The following is a 20,371-nucleotide window of genomic DNA, read 5'->3' as shown; positions in this document are numbered from 1 at the left end:
GGGTGGTGAGGCATTTTAAAATGCATGTTTATTTACACTCTTTTTGGCTTTGTATTCACTGGACCCTAGTTTTCTCTCTATTGTGAATGCGGGATTCAGGCATTGACCCATACGGATATACAAGAATTTGTACTGAGCTTATGCTGGTGCCAAACTGTGAACATGTATAGTTTTGTGTGATTTTGAGCTTTGTAGAATACAGCATCTGTATGGTTTTTTAAATATTTCAATCAAAAAAAGTAAATTTTGGGAGTGGAAAAGTAAGCTAATTTCTAATGTAGTGGTAGGGTCACACACTTCCATGTTGTATCTAGATTCCCAAGAGGTCTCTGCTTGATTGGAAAAAAATGGAGGCTTGTCAAGTTCTGTTATGACGTCGGGGGGGGGACAGCAAAGGAAGAAACAGTGCTGGGATGTTGGTATCAGTCATAATCCTACATTATGTGAATACACAGATTGCTTAGGTGAGTATCAAATATTTATCTGAGGAAAGAATTTTCATTAGGTAAGGTTTCATAGAATGAGTTTTATTTCAATACTAATGCCTTTTCACACTGAATATTTATAATTTTAGAATGAAACTGACTAATTTGGCTATCATTTTTGTACAGATTGCAGCACTTTAGCATTATAAAATAAATTCAGAAGTTGCATTAGTAGTATAATTATAACAGGCATATTGATCCAATGTGCTGGAGATAAAATTCATTGGACTGAAGTAATACTTATGTGGGTATAATATCCTTATATATTATTTCTCCTGAGATTATTGAGCTCATTATATAATATTTTACTCATAGTAGCTTTTGATATGTGTATCTATATTATGATGGTTATTAAGGTGCATCATTAATAAATCAAAAACCCAGTAGACCAAATAAATCCCTCTCACTGAAAATCCTGCGGGAGTTAAAAAGTGATTGTGAACACTTTGGGCTTGATGTTGAGTCTGTTCTATCTACTTTGCACCAGTCTGGCTTAAGACTGCTTGAAACCAGGAGGATCCACCCTGGCGGCAACTTTAGCTGTACCATCTTTGATGAGGGAATCTCTGTGATGGCTTTTCAGAGAGCCCAGGACTGAGAGTCACCTTGTTACCCCCCTGCCTCAGCAAAAGAAGTACTTTACTTTTGCTTAACTGAATGTCAGCTCCCAGACACCACCAGTCTATTAGCCACCCAAACAATTTCCTCAGGGCTCTGGAAGCCTTTACTTTGTCGTGAAGGTAACAGTAGGTATGCTTCAGCCCCTGATCCCCTTTGGCAGAGTCCTCCTGAAGTATTCAGCCCTTGTCACTGGACGCTCACAGAAATTAGCAGGTTTGCTGTTCCCAAGAAAACAATATACACACAGCTTGACTGGTACAACTCAGCATCAGGTTCTTTATAACATCACAGCACTGAGATATAGTTATAGTGAAAACAATTATAAGTTTGTTGTCAAAAATAAAGATTTAAAATATTGAGTAAGGATAATGGAAATAGAAATGGTTACATATAAAACAAAAAGTATTACATGTTTCTTGTAGTCTAAACATGACTTTAGTAGGCTAAAATCCTTGTCTAAAGTAGTTTCTCACCTGAAGCATTCTCCCAGCCTTACCAGCCAACATGGCTGGGATCTCCTTTCATGAACGCAAAAAGCACTGTCCTTTTTGTGCTGTCATTGTTTTGTCCCCAGAGTCAGGCTAACCCCTGTGGTTCTTTTCTTGATGTGCTAGCTAGACGTTGTCTTCACGTACTTGTGTTAACTCCATATGAAAACAGGCTTCCATCATGTTGGCTTACAATGCTTAATCTACATAAGATTTTATTAGACACCTCACAAGACCTTTCATGGCTAAATATTATGAAAGTGATGTGTTAGGAATAGTGAGTTTGTCCGGCCTGATAGGAGTTGCGGATACAGAACAGTGAATGCTTTGCCAGTTGGCACTGAGGGATTGTTAAGATCAAACTCTTTCTCAGCACTGACGGTTTTAGTGTTTTTGGAGATTTCAAAGTAACTAGATGAAGCAAAGTATTCCTCAACAATGAAGGATTCCTTGATGTCTTCCCTTGTTTTTAGAATACAGTAACTCCAGAGCCCGAGTCACGTATATTGCAAGCGTTTCCTATTTTTGTACCATCTAATTCACCTCATTATGAAGGATCAGAGATACTTGTAATGAAGGTTTCTCTTCATCAGCATAACAATAGGGGTAAGAATAGAAGCCTGCTCGAGTTTTAAAATCTCCTTTGGCTATCCTATCAGCAGAAAGATTTGCATATTCTGACTCTGATTCCGTTCAGCTCCAGCAAGAGGAATCCACTTAAGAACAGATCAAATCAGGAAAAAAAATAGAAAAAGCAATACAAATGAGGCTTATGAATTTAAAAGTTTAAAACCTAATTACTCTCCTAGGGATCCTTCGAGTTGGGTGAATGTGTCTCACTCATATGGTCCTCTACCTTAGCTATGTTGGTCCCCATGGCTATAGTATCCGCAAGTTTCCCCACAAGTTTGGGACAAGTTTTCCCACAATACACAGGACATATGTGTGTGATGAATTGGGAATATGTCTGCACAATTTATGAATTCTGTGAGAAATTATAAACCTCATGTGTCTGAGTGAGGTTGCAAACTCCATTTTGAATGTGCAGTGTTTTGCCTTCTCTATGGTCTGTTTGCCTCATGTTAGGTTGAAAATTCCAAAGGCTAATGGCAAAAGAATAATAACAGAATCATAGGACTGGAAAGGACCTTGAGAGATCATCTAATCGAGTCCCTTGCCCTCATGGCAGGACTAAGTATTATCTAGACCATCCCTGACAGGTGTTTGTTTAACCTGCTCTTAAAAGTCTCCAATGATGGAGATTCCACAACCTCCCTAGGCAATTTCTTTCAGTGCTTAACCACCCTGACAGGAACTTTTTCCTAATGTCCAACCTAAATCATCCTTGCTGCAATTTAAGCCCATTGCTTCTTGTCCCATCCTCAGATGGTTAAGGAGAACAATTATTCTCCCTCCTCCTTGTAGCAACCTTTTATGTACTTGAAAACTGTTATCATGTCACAGTCTTCTCTTCTCCAGACTAAACAAACCCAGTTTTTTCAATCTTCCCTCATAGGTCATGTTTTCTAGGCCTTAAATAATTTTTGTTGCTCTTCTCTGGACTTTATCCAATTTGTCCACATCTTTCCTGAAATGTGGTGCCCAGAACTGGACACAATACTCCAGTTGAGGCCTAATCAGTGTGGAGTAGAGTGGAAGAATTACTTCTAGTGTCTTGCTTACAATGCTCCTGCTAATACATCCCAGAATATTTGCTTTTTTTGCAACAGTGTCACACTGTTGACTCCTATTTAGCTTGTGATCCATTATGATCCCCAGATCCCTTTCTGCAGTACTCCTTCTTAGGCAGTCATGTCCCATTTTGTATGTGTGAAACCAATTGTTCCTTGTTAAGTGGAGTTCTTTGCATTTGTCCTTATTGAATTTCATCCTATTTACTTCAGACCATTTCTCCAGATTGTCCAGATCATTTTGAATTTTAATCCTATCCTCCAAAGCACTTGCAACCCCTCCCAGTTTGGTATCGTCTGCACACTTTATAAGTGTACTCTCTATTCCATTGTTTAAATAATTGATGAAGATATTGAACAGAACTGGACCCAGAACTGATCACTGAAAGACCCCACTTGATATGCACTTCCAGCTTGACTGTGAACCACTGATAACTACTCCCTGGGAATGGTTTTCCAATCAGTTATGCACCCCACCTTATAGTAGCTCCATCTAGGTTGTATTTCCTTAGTTTGTTTATGAGACGGACATGTGAGACAAAAAGAAAAGGAGTACTTGTGGCACCTTAGAGACTAACAAATTTATTAGAGCATAAGCTTTCGTGAGCTACAGCTCACTTCATCGGATGCATCGAATGCATAACATAAATTTTAGTCTCTAAGGTGCCACAAGTACTCCTTTTCTTTTTGCGAATACAGACTAACACGGCTGCTACTCTGAAACATGTGAGACAGTATCAAAAGCCTTACTAAAGTCAAAATATACCACATCCACCGCTTCCCTCCTATTCACACGGCTTGTTACCCTGTCAAAGAAAGCTATTAGGTTGGTTTGACACAATTTGTTCTTGACTTATCCATGCTGACTGTTACTTCTCACCTTACTATCTTCTAGGTGTTGGCAAATTGATTGCTTAATTATTTGCTCCATTATCTTTCTGGATACTGAAGATAAGCTGACTGGTCTGTAATTCCCTGGGTTGTCCTTATTTCCCTTTTTATAGGTGGGTACTATATTTGTCCTTTTCCAATCCTCTGGAATAGTGTCTAGTTGATTCTTAACTACCCAATTATTGGAAATATCTTTACTCTAGGCAAAACACTGGTCCCTCCCCAGAAGATCTGGATTAATGGGAGGAAGTCATCATGGCAACAAAATCATCTGGTGGGTGTTGATGTGGGGAAACTGGCAACGGTATCACCTGACATAGCACACTAAAGGTTTTAAAGGGCAGAGTTTGGTCTGTTGGGCGGCCATTTTCTCCAGTCCAGGAGGGAGAGGTCACTCAGCACACATTACTTTTGTGGGGTAGGGGGCTCCAGGCCACTTTCCTATACCAGATGGTCCCAGGGACTCAGACCCCAGCTTAAAAAATTCTTGGAGTGGTGAGGAAACTGAGGCAGGGACCTGTGTTTGTTTTGTGAGATCTGTACTCATCTGTTCTGTACATGAATACATATAAAAGAGCATAAAGTTTTAGACTGGGTAAAGTGTGTGTGTGTTGACTGCTTCAAAACTAGAGCATGCCCCAATGAGAGTTAAACTGTAAGCAAGAAGCTTCACACTTTAGGTGGAGTTCTGGGAAAGGGGTGTGTTCAACCCTAATATTGAACTGGTGAGTCAATGCCGTGCAAAGGGGCCAGGCAGTTAGACAGTGGATTCCAATGCTTGGGTGCCAGTTGGCAGATCTGTATCTGGAGAGTGTGCTTACAGACCCTAAGCTTGGAACAGTGGTTAAACTCTATTCAGGCTCCAGGAGCTTGAAACACCTTGATGATCCAGAGCACAAAGTCTTGGATTCCTTTCTCAGAGCAGTCTTGATGGGTGGCCAGGAAGGGGTGCTTGCTTAGATCTGTGACAATATGTAAATTACTTAATTCAAGTTCTCGAGTGTTGCATCATTCTCCTACTCGAATGATGGCATCAGGAGAATAACATAATTATAGCCTTGGTCTACACTAGGCATTGAGGTCGAATTTAGAAGAATTAAATCGATTTAACCCTGCACCCGTCCACATGACGAAGCCCTTTTTTTCGACTTAAAAGGTTCTTATAATCGATTTCCTTACCCCACCCCGACAAGGGGATTAGCGCTGAAATCGGTTTTTCTGGGTCGAATTTGGGGTACTGTAGACGCAGTTAGACGGTATTGGCCTCCGGGAGCTATGCCAGAGTGCTCCATTGTGACCGCTCTGGATAGCACTCTCAACTCAGATAAACTGACCAGATAGACAGGAAAAGGCCCGCGAACTTTTGAATTTCAATTTCCTGTTTTGGCCAGTGTGGCAAGCTGCAGGTGACCATGCAGAGCTCATCAGCAAAGGTGACCATGATGGAATCCCAGAATCACAAAAGAGCTTCAGCATGGACCGAACGGGAGGTACAGGATCTGATCGCTGTATGGGGAGAGGAATCCGTGCTATCAGAACTACGTTCCAGTTTTCGAAATGCCAAAACATTTGTGAAAATCTCCCAGGGCATGAAGGACAGAGGCCATAAGAGGGACCCGAAGCAGTGCTGCGTGAAACTTAAGGAGCTGAGGCAAGCCTACCAGAAAACCAAAGAGGCGAACGGCCGCTCCGGGTCAGAGCCCCAAACATGTCACTTCTATGATGAGCTGCATGCCATTTTAGGGGGTTCAGCCACCACTACCCCAGCTGTGTTGTTTGACTCCTTCAATGGAGATGGAGGCAACACGGAAGCAGGTTTTGGGGACGAGGAAGACGATGATGATGAGGTTGTAGATAGCGCACAGCAAACAAGCAGAGAAACCTGTTTTCCCGACAGCCAGGAACTGTTTCCCACCCTGGACCTGGAGCCAGTACCCCCCAAAACTACCCAAGGCTGTCTCCTGGACCCGCCAGGCGGAGAAGGGACCTCTGGTGAGTGTATCTTTTAAAATACTATACAAGGTTTAAAAGCCAGCATGTTTAATGATTAATTTTCCCTGGCATTCGTGGCTCTCCTGGATATACTCCCAAAGCCTTTGCAAAAGGTTTCTGGGGAGGACAGCCTTATTCAATCCACCATAGTAGGACACTTTACCACTCCAGGCCAGTAGCATGTACTCAGGAATCATTGTAGAACAAAGCATTGCAGTGTATGTTTGCTGGTGTTCAAACAACATCCGTTCTTTATCTTTCTGTGTTATCCTCAGGAGAGTGATCTCATTCATGGTCACCTGCTTGAAATAGGGTGCTTTTCTTAAGGGGACGTTCAGAGGTGCCCGTTCCTGCTGGGCTGTTTGCCTATGGCTGAACAGAAATGTTCCCCACTGTTAGCCACGCGGTGGGGGGAGGCAAAATGCGACCTTGTAACAAAAGCACATGTGCTATGTATGTAATGTTAACAGCAAGGTTTACCGTGAAAGAGTGTACCCATTGTTATATAAAATGTGTCTTTTTAAATACCACTGTTACTTTTTTTTTCCACCAGCTGCATGTGTTTCAAGGATCACAGGATCTTCTCCTTCCCCGAGGCTAATGGAGATTAGAAGGCGAAAAAAACGCACCCGTGATGAAATGTTCTGAGCTCATGCTGTCCTCCCACACTGACACAGCACAGACAAAAGCATGGAGGCAGACAATGTCAGAGTGCAGGAAAGCACAAAATGACCGGGAGGAGAGGTGGCAGGCTGAAAAGAGTAAGTGGCAGGCTGAAGAGAGTGCTGAAGCTGAAAGGTGGCGGCAGCATGATGAGAGGAGACAGGATTCAATGCTGAGGCTGCTGGAGGATCAAACTAATATGTTTCAGCATATGGTTGAGCTGCAGGGAAGGCAGCAGGAGCATAGACCGCTGCTACAGCCCCTGTGTAACCAACTGCCCTCCTCCCCAAGTTCCATAGCCTCCTCACCCAGATGCCCAAGAACGCGGTGGGGGGGCCTCTGGCCACCCAGCCACTTACCCCAGAGGATTGCCCAAGTAACAGAAGGCTGGTATTCAATACGTTTTAAAGTTTTAAACTTTTAAAGTGCTGTGTGGCCTTGTCTCTCCCTCCTTCACCACCCCTCCTGGGCTACCTTGGTAATTATCCCCCTATTTGTGTGATGAATTAATAAAGAATGCATGAATGTGAAGCAACAATGACTTTATTGCCTCTGCAAGCGGTGATCAAGGGGAGTTGGGGAGGGCTTACAGGGAAGTAGAGTGAACCAAGGGGCGGGGGGTTTCATCAAGGAGAAACAAACAGAACTTTCACACCGTAGCCTGGCCAGTCATGAAACTGGTTTTCAAAGCTTCTCTGATGCGCACCGCACCCTCCTGTGCTCTTCTAACCGCTCTGGTGTCTGGCTGTGCATAATCAGCAGCCAGACAATTTGCCTCAACCTCCCATCCCGCCATAAACATCTCCCCCTTACTCTCATAGATATTGTGGAGCGCACAGCAAGCAGTAATAACAGGGGAATATTGGTTTCATTGAGGTCTAACCGAGTCAGTAAACTGCGCCAGTGTGCTTTTAATATCCAAATGCACATTCTACCACCATTCTGCACTTGCTCAGCCTGTAGTTGAACAGCTCCTGACTACTGTCCAGGCTACCTATGTATGGCTTCATGAGCCATGGCATTAAGGGGTAGGCTGGGTCCCCAAGGATAAGTATAGGCATTTGAACATCCCCGACGGTTATTTTCTGGTCTGGGAAGAAAGTCCCTTCCTGCAGCTTTTGAAACAGACCAGAGTTCCTGAAGATGCGAGCGTCATGTACCTTTCCCGGCCATCCCACGTTGATGTTGGTGAAACGTCCCTTGTGATCCACCAGTGCTTGCAGCACTATTGAAAAGTACCCCTTACGGTTTATGTACTCGCTGACTTGGTGCTCCGGTGCCAAGATAGGGATATGGGTTCCGTTTATGGCCCCACCACAGTTAGGGAATCCCATTGCAGCAAAGCCATCCATTATAATCTGCACATTTCCCAGGGTCACTACCCTTGATATCAGCAGATCTTTGATTGCGTTGGCTACTTGCATCACAGCGTTGCAAGCTTTCACAGGGCTGTTGTCACTCGCTGTTCAACTGTGAGGGCTGCTCTCATCTTGGTATTCTTGCGCCTCAGGGCAGGGGAAAGCAAGTCACAAAGTTCCATGAAAGTGCTCTTACGCATGCGAAAGTTTTGCAGCCACTGGGAATCGTCCCAGACCTGCAACACCGTGTGATCCCACCAGTCTGTGCTTGTTTCCTGAGTCCAGAATTGGCGTTCCACTGCATGAGCCTGCCTCATTAGCACCATGATGCCCGCATTGCCAGCACATGCTTTGAGAGAAGTCTGTGTCCATGTCCTCATCGCTCTCGTAACCGCACTGATGTCGCCTACTCTCCTGGTCTTGCTTTGCCGGGTTCTGGTGCTGCAGATACTGCTGGATAATGCGTGTGGTGTTTAATGTGCTCCTAATTGCCAAAGTGATCTGAACGGGCTCCATGCTTGCCGTGGTATGGCGTCTGCACAGGTAACTCAAGAAAAAAGGCACAAAACGATTGTCTGCTCTTGCTTTTATGGAGGGAGGGAGGGAACGGGGCCTGATGATATGTACCCAGAACCATCTGCGACAATGTTTTAGCTCCATCAGGCACTGGGATTTCTACCCAGAATTCAAATGGGCGGTGGAGACAGCGGGAACTGTGGGATAGCTACCCACAGTGCAAAGCTGCGGAAGTCGATGGTTGCCTTGTGGACACACTCCGCCGACTACATGCACTTAGAACATTTGTGTGGGGACACACACACTCGACTGTATAAAAACGCTTTCTACAAAACTGACTTCTATAAATTTGACCTAATTTCATAGTGTAGACATACCCATAGTGATGAGAAGGTATTCATCCACTAGGAAGATTCATCTGGTCCTCCACATTCTTCTTCATGTGACAAAGCTATCTCATACATGGTGCCTGAAATAATTGATGATTTAAAAACCTTTCCAGAATTATTGAGGCATGTTGCAGCAACATTGGAAGTCCCATTAGAAATCGTACAGGAAAAATCATATAAACTATTTGATATTTTACAACCAGCCTCTCAAAATATAATTTCCCTCCCTGTAAATGAAGGAATATTCGAACAGGCACAAAATCTTTGGGCTACCTCTGCCTCAGTTTGAACGACTTCAGAACATGCTGGTCAGAGATATCAAGTAATATCCAAAGGTTATGAGTATTTTATACTCATCCTCCAACTTGATGGGTTGTTACTGCTGCAAATGGAAAGTCTAAAAGTTGGGAAAGTCAACTCCCAAAGAAAAAGAACCAAAGAGTCTAGACACTTTTTCTGGAAAACAGTTTATTCATCAACTTGGCTAAAGGTTAGGATATTTATCGATCTGTACTATCTAAATATTATTTATACTGGGGCTGACTCTCTGACTTTAAGGACAGTTTATCTATGAGTTCAGAATACTCTTGTGTGGTTGGTTTTGGACACATTTGTGGATTCCTTTCAGATACATTTATTCCTTTGCCTTCATTCTCTTCCATGTCACATCACACAATATCATACGTCACTTGTCTGCAACATATAACTATCAGGACCAGTAAGCTTCCCCATCTGTTTTAACCACTAGAAGAGTTAGAGCTTCTTCAGAAGCGAAAGATGGAAGAAGGCATTTTGTCGCTGACCTAAACCATTTAAACTCAGGACCCAAAGGCTTCACAACACATTGATGAGTAGTGGGTGTTCAGTGGATTGAGAGAATTATGTCTCAGCTATTTCTTGAAAACTGTTCTGACCAGCATCATTTCAGTCTTGCCCAGGTTGAGTTTAAGCCAGTTGTCCTTTATTTAGGAGATAAATGCAGAATTAAGACACTGTGACATCTGTGTTGGTTGCAGCTGTGTAAAAGAAGATATATAAGTCGGTGTAATCAAAGTATTATTGAGAGCATGATGAACTACAGGACACTCTTGATGTCTCTTCCAACCCATTTAATTACATGTTGCAATTCTGCCATGAACCTGAGGATCAGTGTTCCTCTAATTTTTCCTACCCATGTGCGGAATGAATTTTGTTATGTGCACCAATATGGAGGTGATGTGTGACACATCACCTTCATATCAGTGCACATAACAAAATTCATGTGTTGGAGGTGGAGCTGAGGGATTTGGAGTGTGGGAGGGGGCTCAGGGCTGGGGTAGACGATTGGGGTGCAGGGGTGTGAGGACTCCGGCTGGGGGTGCAGGCTCTGAGGTGGGGCTATGGATGAGGGACTCAGGGCTGGGGAAGAGGGATGGCATGGGGGGGAAGGCTCCAGATGAGGGTGCGGGCTCTGGGATTGAGGTGCAGGAGAGTGCTCTGGGGCTATGGTGGGGAGAGAGGACTCCCCGCAGCTTTCTCTCCCCACAGCAGCACCTGGGCTGGGCGGGGGGGGGGAAAGAGTTGCCTCTGTCCACAGCAGCAGCTCCCGGGCTGGGGCTGCAGTATAGGTGCCCTTCCCCCTGGCCCCCGCAGATCTGGGCTGGGGCTGGGTGTGGAAACGGGTGCTCCCGCTTCAACAGGTTTGGGCTGGGCCGCCTGGCTGGTTTGGGCTGGGGTAGGGGCACCCTGGCTGCGGCATAGTTGTGGCCAGAGGCCTCCTCGGCTGTGGCAGGTTGAGGGCCGGTCTGGGGAAGGAGTGCCCCTCCTCCAGCCGCGGCAGGTCCCCAGGCGGGTTCCCCTGAGCACCTGCACGGTGCTAAATAGGTTGCTGCACAGCCGCGCATCTTACAGGAAATTTAGCTGAGGACCCTAGCAGGCTTGTCACCTGCATACTGAAACTGCCATAACTCTAGTTAGTTTCAATTATGCCCTCCACTGAAACTGGCCGGACTTATTAAATACAGTGTATATGCGTCACTGTTAAGCCTTACAGTAGATAAAGTTAAGCAAGTGTGTATAGGTCTTCTGGAAATGAAGGCTGTTCTTGTGGCTAATGCAAAGAAGTAGGAGACTGGAGATATGCATTTTATTCCTAGCTCTGCCACAGGTTTACTGTTTTCATCATCTGTAAAATGGGGAGACTGCTGCTTTATTATTATATAAATGAGGTTATTGTGAGACTTACTTCATTAATGCCTGTACAGCACTTTTAGAAATTCTCAGGTAGAAGATGCTATAGATGTGCAAACTATTATGATTTCATTTAAAATAAATACACTGTTACAATTCCATTTATATATTTCTGTGAATATTTAAAAAAGTTATAACTAATATTTTCAGTGTTTCTTTAATATTTTGCTTCTCTTACAGAATAGAACTGAGGTAGAGAATTTAACTGGCACAAGCTACAAGAAACTTAATTGAATATTTAAATATACATGAGTTTGCTGTTTGTTTTAAAAGTGTCCTGTCTTGTTACACCTCTGTATATGTTTCTTACACATTCATCCCAGAAATGAAGATTATTCTGATGAAAACTGTATAAAATATTAAGTACTTCATTTCAAGACAAATGATTCCATGAGATAGATCATATTGTAATATCACTTTAATGACTGGGTAAAAGTAAGAGAATTGTAACTAAAATCTGTCAAGCTTTTTAATAATAACTAGCTTTTTTTAGCAAATTACTCAGAACTAAATTAATTCCTCCCTGCTGCAATGAATGTTGTACTTCCTGCAGATTTTTTTTATTTAAAAAAAAAAAGTTAAATTCATTTTTGTAGCGTAAACAAACTTTGCTAGCCAGATGTGAGGGAAAATTCATAATATAGAAATATGTCATAGTTTATTAAAATATAGAAAAATGTGATTCATTTATCATAATATTCAGTTGTATGGAAAAATATAACTTTATTCATAACTTTACAATAGCATCCTGTAATGAGATTTATTAGCTGCTGAAAGTTCTGTCTTTCTACCCAATCCTGTACCACTTAGTCAGGCAAAATATCCAATGATTTAAACTGATGCTTTCCTGAGTAAGTCTGAATCACATCTAGGTTTTGGATACAATTGCATAGCTTGGGGACTCATTGTCCAATTTATCCTCCATCAAACAACATCTCTGAAATTACAAAAAATAAGTAATAGTTCTGTGGTGCTACTATAATTGCATAAGATAATTTTTTCATGACAGAGGTTGGCTGCATATTTGTGCTTATGTTCCCATAGAGAGTTGGCTTCTGCAGGGGAGGAGAGTGCTGCCTTTTCCTTTTTGCAAATAGTTGTAACCAATGTTCCCTCTAATTTTTGACAAGCCGTGTGCGCAAAAAATTTCTTCTGTGCAAATTGTTGTGCTTCTGTGCAAATTATTGTGCGTGTGGTGTTTCGCTGTGTGCGTGGGGTTTAGGATCTGTGTGCGCACAAACACGTGCAAAGTTTAGAGGGAACAATAGTTGTAACACAAGAATGAGCATGATGTGCTGGCCATATCCTCAGCAGTAGTGTTGCTGCTGCTTGGGAATATTCTCTGTAAATGCAGCAAATTTTTCTGTTTTTTAAAAAAAGAAGATAAATATAGCAAAAATAACCATACAATTATTATTTCCATTTCTGTAGCTGTTTCTCATAAAACTGAATTTTATTTAATTTACACTATGCTTTGGGAGCCAAATGGATCTTAACATCTTTAGGTGCTGTAGGAAAAGTTGCATTTGCAGCACTCATCCTGAGCCTGTACAATTTACAAGGGTTATGACATTTCTTCCACTACTTTTATTGAACATTTTAAGAAAAAGGATCAGGATTAGGGCTGATGAAGGCTGGAGAGATCTTATCCTGCTAAATTCAAAGCATATTTCCTCCTTAATCTGCTGCAAATGGCTCTGAATCCAGTACCAGAAACTGAGTTCCTATCCCATCCTTGATTACAGCAACTTCTGAAGCACTTGACATGCTTCTGTGTCATACGAATTTTTGTGTGGAGGTCTGGACACATTAGAATTGGATTTAACTAGAAGTTGTAATTTTAGCTCTCTTGGAGTTGTGGACTAGTAGATAAAATGTTTTTTCTTCAGGGGAAGGCTTAGTCATCTTACTCCTGTAATTATGTATAGTCATCTTAAGATTCTAGTTTTCTTTATCATGGTCCACAGAAAGCTTGTGGTCAAGGTAGTGTTCTATGCCTCCTTTTTGAGAGATTTCAGAGTAGCAGCCGTGTTAGTCTGTATTCGCAAAAAGAAAAGGAGTACTTGTGGCACCTTAGAGACTAACAAATTTATTAGAGCATAAGCTTTCGTGAGCTACAGCTCACTTCATCGGATGCATTTGGAAATGCTCTAATAAATTTGTTAGTCTCTAAGGTGCCACAAGTACTCCTTTTCTTTTTGAGAGAATGCAGAAACATGTTTGTGTGCATAATGCAGTAACTTAAGTTCGAACTCCAGACCCTCCAGAGATTATTGTGAGACAGGCTAACCCTGTGCAATGGGGCTATTCAGGGAAGTTTGGCTCATGTCCTCACAGTTCTAAGAATAAAAACTGGTGGTTCTAAAAAGTAGACTGAAATATCTCTCATCAACATCAAAAAGCTGACTTCGAAACAGTAGACTAAGAAGCTGACAAAAAATGCTGCAAGTCAGCACCCACCGAATACAGATAGGTCTGCATACAATAGATTCATAGATTCATAGATACTAAGGTCAGAAGGGACCATTCTGATCATCTAGTCCGACCTCCTGCACAGCACAGGCCACAGAATCTCACCCACCCACTCCTACGAAAAACCTCTCCTATGTCTGAGCTATTGAAGTCCTCAAATCATGGTTTAAAGACTTCAAGGAGCAGAGAAGCCTCCCTCAAGTCACCCATGCCCCATGCTACAGAGGAAGGCGAAAAACCTCCAGGGCCTCTCCAATCTGCCCTGGAGGAAAATTCCTTCCCGACCCCAAATATGGCAATCAGCTAAACCCTGAGCATATGGGCAAGATTCATCAGCCAGATACTACAGAAAATTCTTTCCTGGGTAACTCAGATCCCATCCATCTAATATCCCATCTCAGGGGATTAGTCCTATTTACCCTGAATATTTAAAGATCAATTAATTACCAAAATCCCATTATCCCATCATACCATCTCCTCCATAAACTTATCGAGTAGAATCTTAAAGCCAGATAGATCTTTTGCCCCCACTGCTTCCCTTGGAAAGCTATTCCAAAATTTCACTCCTCTGATGGTTAGAAACCTTTGTCTAATTTCAAGTCTAAACTTCCTGGTGGCCAGTTTATACCCATTTGTTCTTGTGTCGACATTGGTGCTGAGCTTAAATAATTCCTCTCCCTCTCCTGTATTTATCCCTCTGATATATTTATAGAGAGCAATCAGATCTCCCCTCAACTTTCTTTTAGTTAGGCTAAACAAGCCAAGCTCCTTAAGTCTCCTTTCATAAGACAAGTTTTCCATTCCTCGGATCATCCTAGTAGCCCTTCTCTGTACCTGCTCCAGTTTGAATTCATCCTTTTTAAACATGGGAGACCAGAACTGCACACAGTATTCTAGGTGAGGTCTCACCAGTGCCTTGTATAATGGTACTAAAACCTCCTTATCCCTACTGGAAATGCCTCTCCAATGTAATTTTTGCCCAGACGGACTCTGTCTTATCCATTGCATCGCTTCTTATTTCTTTACATTCTATCTCATCATTGATATACAATGCTACTCCACACCTTTACCTTTATTTCTGTCTTTCCTAAACAGCACATACCCTTCAATACTTGTAGTCCAGTCATGACTAATATTCCACCATGTTTCTGTTATCCCTATAATATCTGGTTTCACTTCCTGCACCAGTAGCTCTAGTTCCTCCATTTTGTTACCTAGGCTCCTCGCATTGGTGTACAAACATCTTAATTTTTGCTGTTTGGCCTCGCTCACATTTTGTACCCTATTAGGCACAGTCATTCTACAGCCAGTATAACCTATTAGACTAGTATCCACACCGCCCTCGCTCCTTATATACATTCTCCTACCCACAGCTGTATCCTTTCTTACTTCGTCTTCTTCCCTCTCAATGCTAAAATCTGGCGTGGAGATTACCTGGACATCTCCCAACCATCTCCCCCTAATTCCTAGTTTAAAGCTCTCTTTATCAGTTGTGCCAGCCTTGATCCTAGAAGTCTATTTCCTTCCCTACTCAGATGAAGTCCATCCCGAGAGAACTGTCCTCTGTCCGTGAATGCCTCCCAGTGGCCATACATCCCAAAGCCCTCCTTATAGCACCACTGCTTAAGCCATCTGTTGACAGTTATAATCTTGTCACACCTTTGTTGCCCTTCTCTAGGAACAGGAAGGATCCCACTAAGGATCACCTGAGCCTCAATTTCCTTAAGCGTCTTCCCCAGCCTAGCATATTCTCCCTTAATACTTTCCAGCGAGAATCTAGCCGTATCATTTGTTCCCACATGAAGGATAATGAGGGGATTCTTTCCCGCTCCCTTTAGGATCCTTTTCAACCTCAGGTCTACATCCCGTATCTTAGCACCCGGAAGACAGCACACCCTTCTATTCTCTGGATCAGCTCTAGTTACAGGCCTGTCTATTCTTCTCAATAAAGAGTCCCCGATCACATAGACCTGCCTTTTCCTGGTGTCAGTGCTATTCTCCAGTCTCTCCCCTGTTCCCTCTGGCTGCAAGTTTTTTCCATTCCTATTTTCCCTTATAATCTTCTTCAACCCATCCTATATCCTCCTGGGGCTCATATTTGGTGTAGTCTCCCTTGACTCTTCCGCTTTTCCTATAGGACTAGCCTCTCTTCTCTTCTTCCTTATCCTTCACCTTCAACAAGTACCTGCTGAGCCCCTTCTTCATTTTCCAGCTCTGCAAACCTGTTCCTAAGCTCTATTTCTCCTTCACTAGCCCGTCTTTTCCTTTGCCTGGTTCTTTTAGTCACATGCTTCCACTGACCACTTTCCTCACCCAGTCTCCCCTCAAAATTCCCCAGCCCTGCTTCCATCTGTGAGTCTGAGCTTTTCCCTTCAGATATCTCATATCTTTGCTCCATCATCTGCTCAAACCCCTTCCTAAACTCAACGAGACTTTCCACCTGCATCTCTAAACCTCGGATCTTTTCCTCCGTCAGCTCTATCAGACGGCATTTCATGCAGAAAGAACTCTTACCAGGTCCCCCCTTCAGGATCATGTACATACCACAGCTTCCACATCTAGTCATCCTCAATGTGTCTTCCACTACAGGATTCACTCCCACAGCTGCCTCCGTATCTGTCATCGCCTTCCCACCTAAGTTCTGTTAATCTGGGAAACACAAGTCACACCAAAAAGACCACCCCCCCAGCAAAAGCAAACCCCAAACAAGCACCACAATACAAACTCCCATTCAAACTCCCCTGTTTACAGCTCTGTTTGCTAGCTCCTGTGCCGCTGCAGCTGTCTGTGTTTCTTTCAGAAACTGCTTTCAAGGCAGGCCTGTCACATTTTTTAAAAACTATTTTTACTTTCAAATAACAGTTTCACAAGGTAGGAGGAAACAGTTGATAAAAAGTATTTAGTCCTTTCTGTTGCTTGGCTTCCATTTTTTGGAGATATTTTGCTATGAACTGGAAGAAATGAAATAGATGGGAAAAGTGCATGTTAAAATTCACCATTAATTCACAATTGTAAACTACAATCTCAGTAATCTAGGTAAAATGTAAAAATCTAGGATAGATTAGCTGGAAGAGTGCAGAAATCTAATAATTTTTCATTACGATTACTCAAATTCAGAGATTTATTTAAGATGAAACCAAGTTAAGGAAAAAGAAAAGGCATGCTGGGATGTGTGTGTGTGCATGTGAGCAAGTGTGTGGTTACTTTTCATTCTTCCTGAACCTTATAAATTTACATTAAAAGCAGTGCTTTTTTCCCCAGCATCTGGTTTGCTAACATATGTTATGGCAACTGGTGCAACATTTTTCTAATAAAGTGTTTATTGTTACTGTTTAATTTTCTGCTTTGAATCATTTATAATCCAGATATAGACTATGAAGCACAATGTCCCTTTTATTAATGTAACTGATTAATTTCAGAGTTATTTTTCTATCTTCTTTAGCCATGTAATATTTTTGTACCATGTTTAGTTGATTTAAAGCTTCTTGCATTTAATTAGTTCTTGTTTGTCCCTATAGAGCGAGCGGGCCTGGTTCCTTTTATTAGAAATTCAGAATGTATTGTGACTCTTGAGTTAACTAAAATTTATGTTGTAATTATGTAAATGAGTACTGCAGATGCAAAATCTTTTCTATATTGTAAAATGGAAGACACACATAGAGCTAGTCAATGAATCACTAGTAATTGGTTACTAAAAGGAATACCTACATCTAGCGTATACTCATTAAGTACACGCAGCCTTATGCAAAGAGCAATATTTTCTTTTTTTAAACACATTATATTAAGTATCAAATAGTTAAATTAAACAATGAAATGTAAAAAAACATTACAAAGAAAACTTTGATTCATAAATATGCCAGAAAAATCCCTCTAAATGGAAAAAGAATAAAATCATAAAATACTTTTACATTTTCTAAATTATTTAAATATGCTGTTTATGCTTGTGGCAGAAGTACTGAGCTCTGTCAGTAGAGAGCAGCAAAGTTGCAGGGGATCTTTTTTGTGATCTTGGAAACTGTCACAAGATTTTTGGTTGTTTTCTTTATTAGCTGTTTAACAGTTGCTTTAGGTTTGTCTTTTAATGAAGGTTTCATAATTTCATAGAGAGTGTTCACTTTTAACCCAGGTGAGTTTGGTTCAGATATTTAACTAGTTGGCCCTTGGTCTTAAGTATACTTGTGGGCACTTCTCTAATGGATGTTAAGTGCTTCTTTTTTTATGTTCTTCAGGGTGTTCCAGGACCTGGACAATATGAAATAAAAAGTCAGTTTCAGAAGGTGGAGAATATAACACAGAATGGAAATGAAGTTCCACGTGCTCCTTTTCTTTCACAGTCCAAAGTAAGTGCCAATAGCATATTTTTCTTCTCTACTTTCTTGGTCAAAGTTACCTGAAAAAGTAATTAGCTGCATAATCCACAAGAGATTATAATCGTACCGTGAGCCATGATTAGTAAATGATTTTTCTTTCTGTGTGTTGTATTTTGATGTGTGTGCACGTGTATATGTATGTATAGAAAGATGCGTAGAATTGTATGTGTGTGAGTATACATATCTATGCTATAGATGGATATGCATATATATTTAGGGATGTGTATGAGTGTATAATGTATGCATATATATAAAAATAAACACATGCATACATGAACCCACTTCATTTTGTACACATTTCCAAATAAAATATGGATGAGGCTCCATCTGCACTTTCACAGACAGTAAATACCTTTCAAATTACACCCGTTAATCAGGTTTGTCCTATGGGAATATAACGCTGGGAGGTGGTGAATGAAAATTTCTTTTGGCTATGTAAAATGAGTGCACATGTACAAATTGTGTTTTTTAAAATTCTTCTAACTGCCAAATGCAAATGTGTTTTCATGGAACTATTGAAAGGTACATGTATAGTTGGACATATCTGTGCCAAATCTGAAGTTTCTATCCCTTTCTTCTGAGATGTTAAAAATAGTTGCAGCTTTTTTTTATAATAGTAAATATTCTCTAAGATAGCTGAAGAGTTCTTGCTTAGACTTTCCACAACATTTATTTTTGAGCAGAAACTAAACCTGGACATTTTTAGTACTAGAAATGGAACTTCGATAAAGTTTTTAAAAACTGGAAAAGGCCTTTTAGAGTAGAAATGCTAAGGCAGCCACGGGCTATGAGCATCACCTGCAATCACTGTTCCCTCTAAGCTGTTCGTGTGTGCACACACACATAGATCCTAAACCTTGCGCACACGGCGAAACACCGCGCACACAAAAATTTGCACAGAAGCACAACAATTTGCACAGAAGAAATTTTTTGTGCACATGGCCTGTCAAAAATTTGCACAGAAGAAATTTTTTGCACAGACAGCATGTCAAAAATTAGAGGGAACATTGCCTGCAATACAAAATAACAAACAGACAATTTATGAAACAAGGATCTGATGCCATCTCAGCATTCTAACAATTACAAAGACTATGTGATATTTGTTTCCATACTTTATGATATCACCAGACTCCTTTGATGGAGTTATAATAATCCTTGTCTTCACAGCTGCCTCTTAGATCTATGTATAAAGACCATATGTAGAATAATTGAATATAACCACACTCCCACTGCTAATTAAGATTTCACAGCTACTAGCACATTGGGGGCTATATTTCATGACTATGTGGTCATCTACTACATTTCAGTTCTTTGGAATATGACTCTTAAAATGTTAAGGAAAAAGTCAGAGCTAATACAAAATATACAGTATACAAAAGACCTCTGCTGAATAACTGACTGAGTTAGCTCTTAAATCACAATTTACCACCCATACCAAAACCCTGCAACTGTCAATTGCTGAGGAAAAGAAAGATTATTACACTGTATTGAGAAGAAATGAGATAGCTATGAATTATGACACTCTATTTTCATTGAGAGGTTCTGGTGACATCATAAATTGTAAGAGTGAAACTTTGATATGGAGTTATAGTTTGCAAATTCAAAGTATATCATTTGATGATTTTTTTTATCATATATAATGTATGGTCATGGTTTTTGGTTTTTTTTTTTTGTAATTTCCTTTCCTTTTTTCTTTTCCTGTCGTTCAGAACCTTCTCCTTCCATTCATATTTACTTCCTCAAACAACATCTTATGCAAGCCACAGTTGGTCTGTTCCATGCATGTCATACATCTAATTTTTATTTTTACTTGCCAAAAATGTTGTCGGATGTCCCAAAAGACAGAGGAATCTAAATAAACTCTCCATCCATTTAGTTTAAACAACTTCATGGAAGTTCTCTTAAGAAGGCTGCTAGAATGACTTTAATTCAGCAGGCTATCAGAGTGGCTTTTCCTTTTCTGAAAATTCATATATATTAAGGATTTTTCTGCATGGGGTTTTCTATATTTATTGTAATCTGTAAAATATAAAGTTATGCAAATGCATCAAGAACTTATGTAAAAATCAAGGCTAAATGAGAGCAAAGATTCAAGGGGTGTATGTCTTCAGAACTTTTATAAGTAGATATAACTTTATTCACAGTTTTCCTGTGTTTCATTTTTTGTGTTCCATCAGATATATGAACTAGAAAGTACATTTATTAA

At 41.1% G+C, this 20,371-nt stretch overlaps 1 protein-coding gene across 1 annotated transcript in view; it reads left to right on the top strand.

Moving 5' to 3' along the window:
* STPG2 (sperm tail PG-rich repeat containing 2) overlaps positions 1-20,371 on the top strand; it is a 421,381-nt gene that overhangs the window by 88,875 nt on the left and 312,135 nt on the right. The window contains exon 7 of the mRNA XM_043513260.1: positions 18,025-18,135. Coding sequence (XP_043369195.1) covers positions 18,025-18,135 — 111 coding nt within the window. The remainder of the gene's footprint in view (positions 1-18,024; positions 18,136-20,371) is intronic.

This window comes from Dermochelys coriacea, chromosome 4, assembly GCF_009764565.3.
Source record: "Dermochelys coriacea isolate rDerCor1 chromosome 4, rDerCor1.pri.v4, whole genome shotgun sequence".
In the NCBI taxonomy this organism is placed as follows: Eukaryota; Metazoa; Chordata; order Testudines; family Dermochelyidae; genus Dermochelys; species Dermochelys coriacea.
The sequence above is the reverse complement of the archived record's forward strand: the minus strand, read 5'-3'. Positions and strand labels throughout refer to the sequence as shown.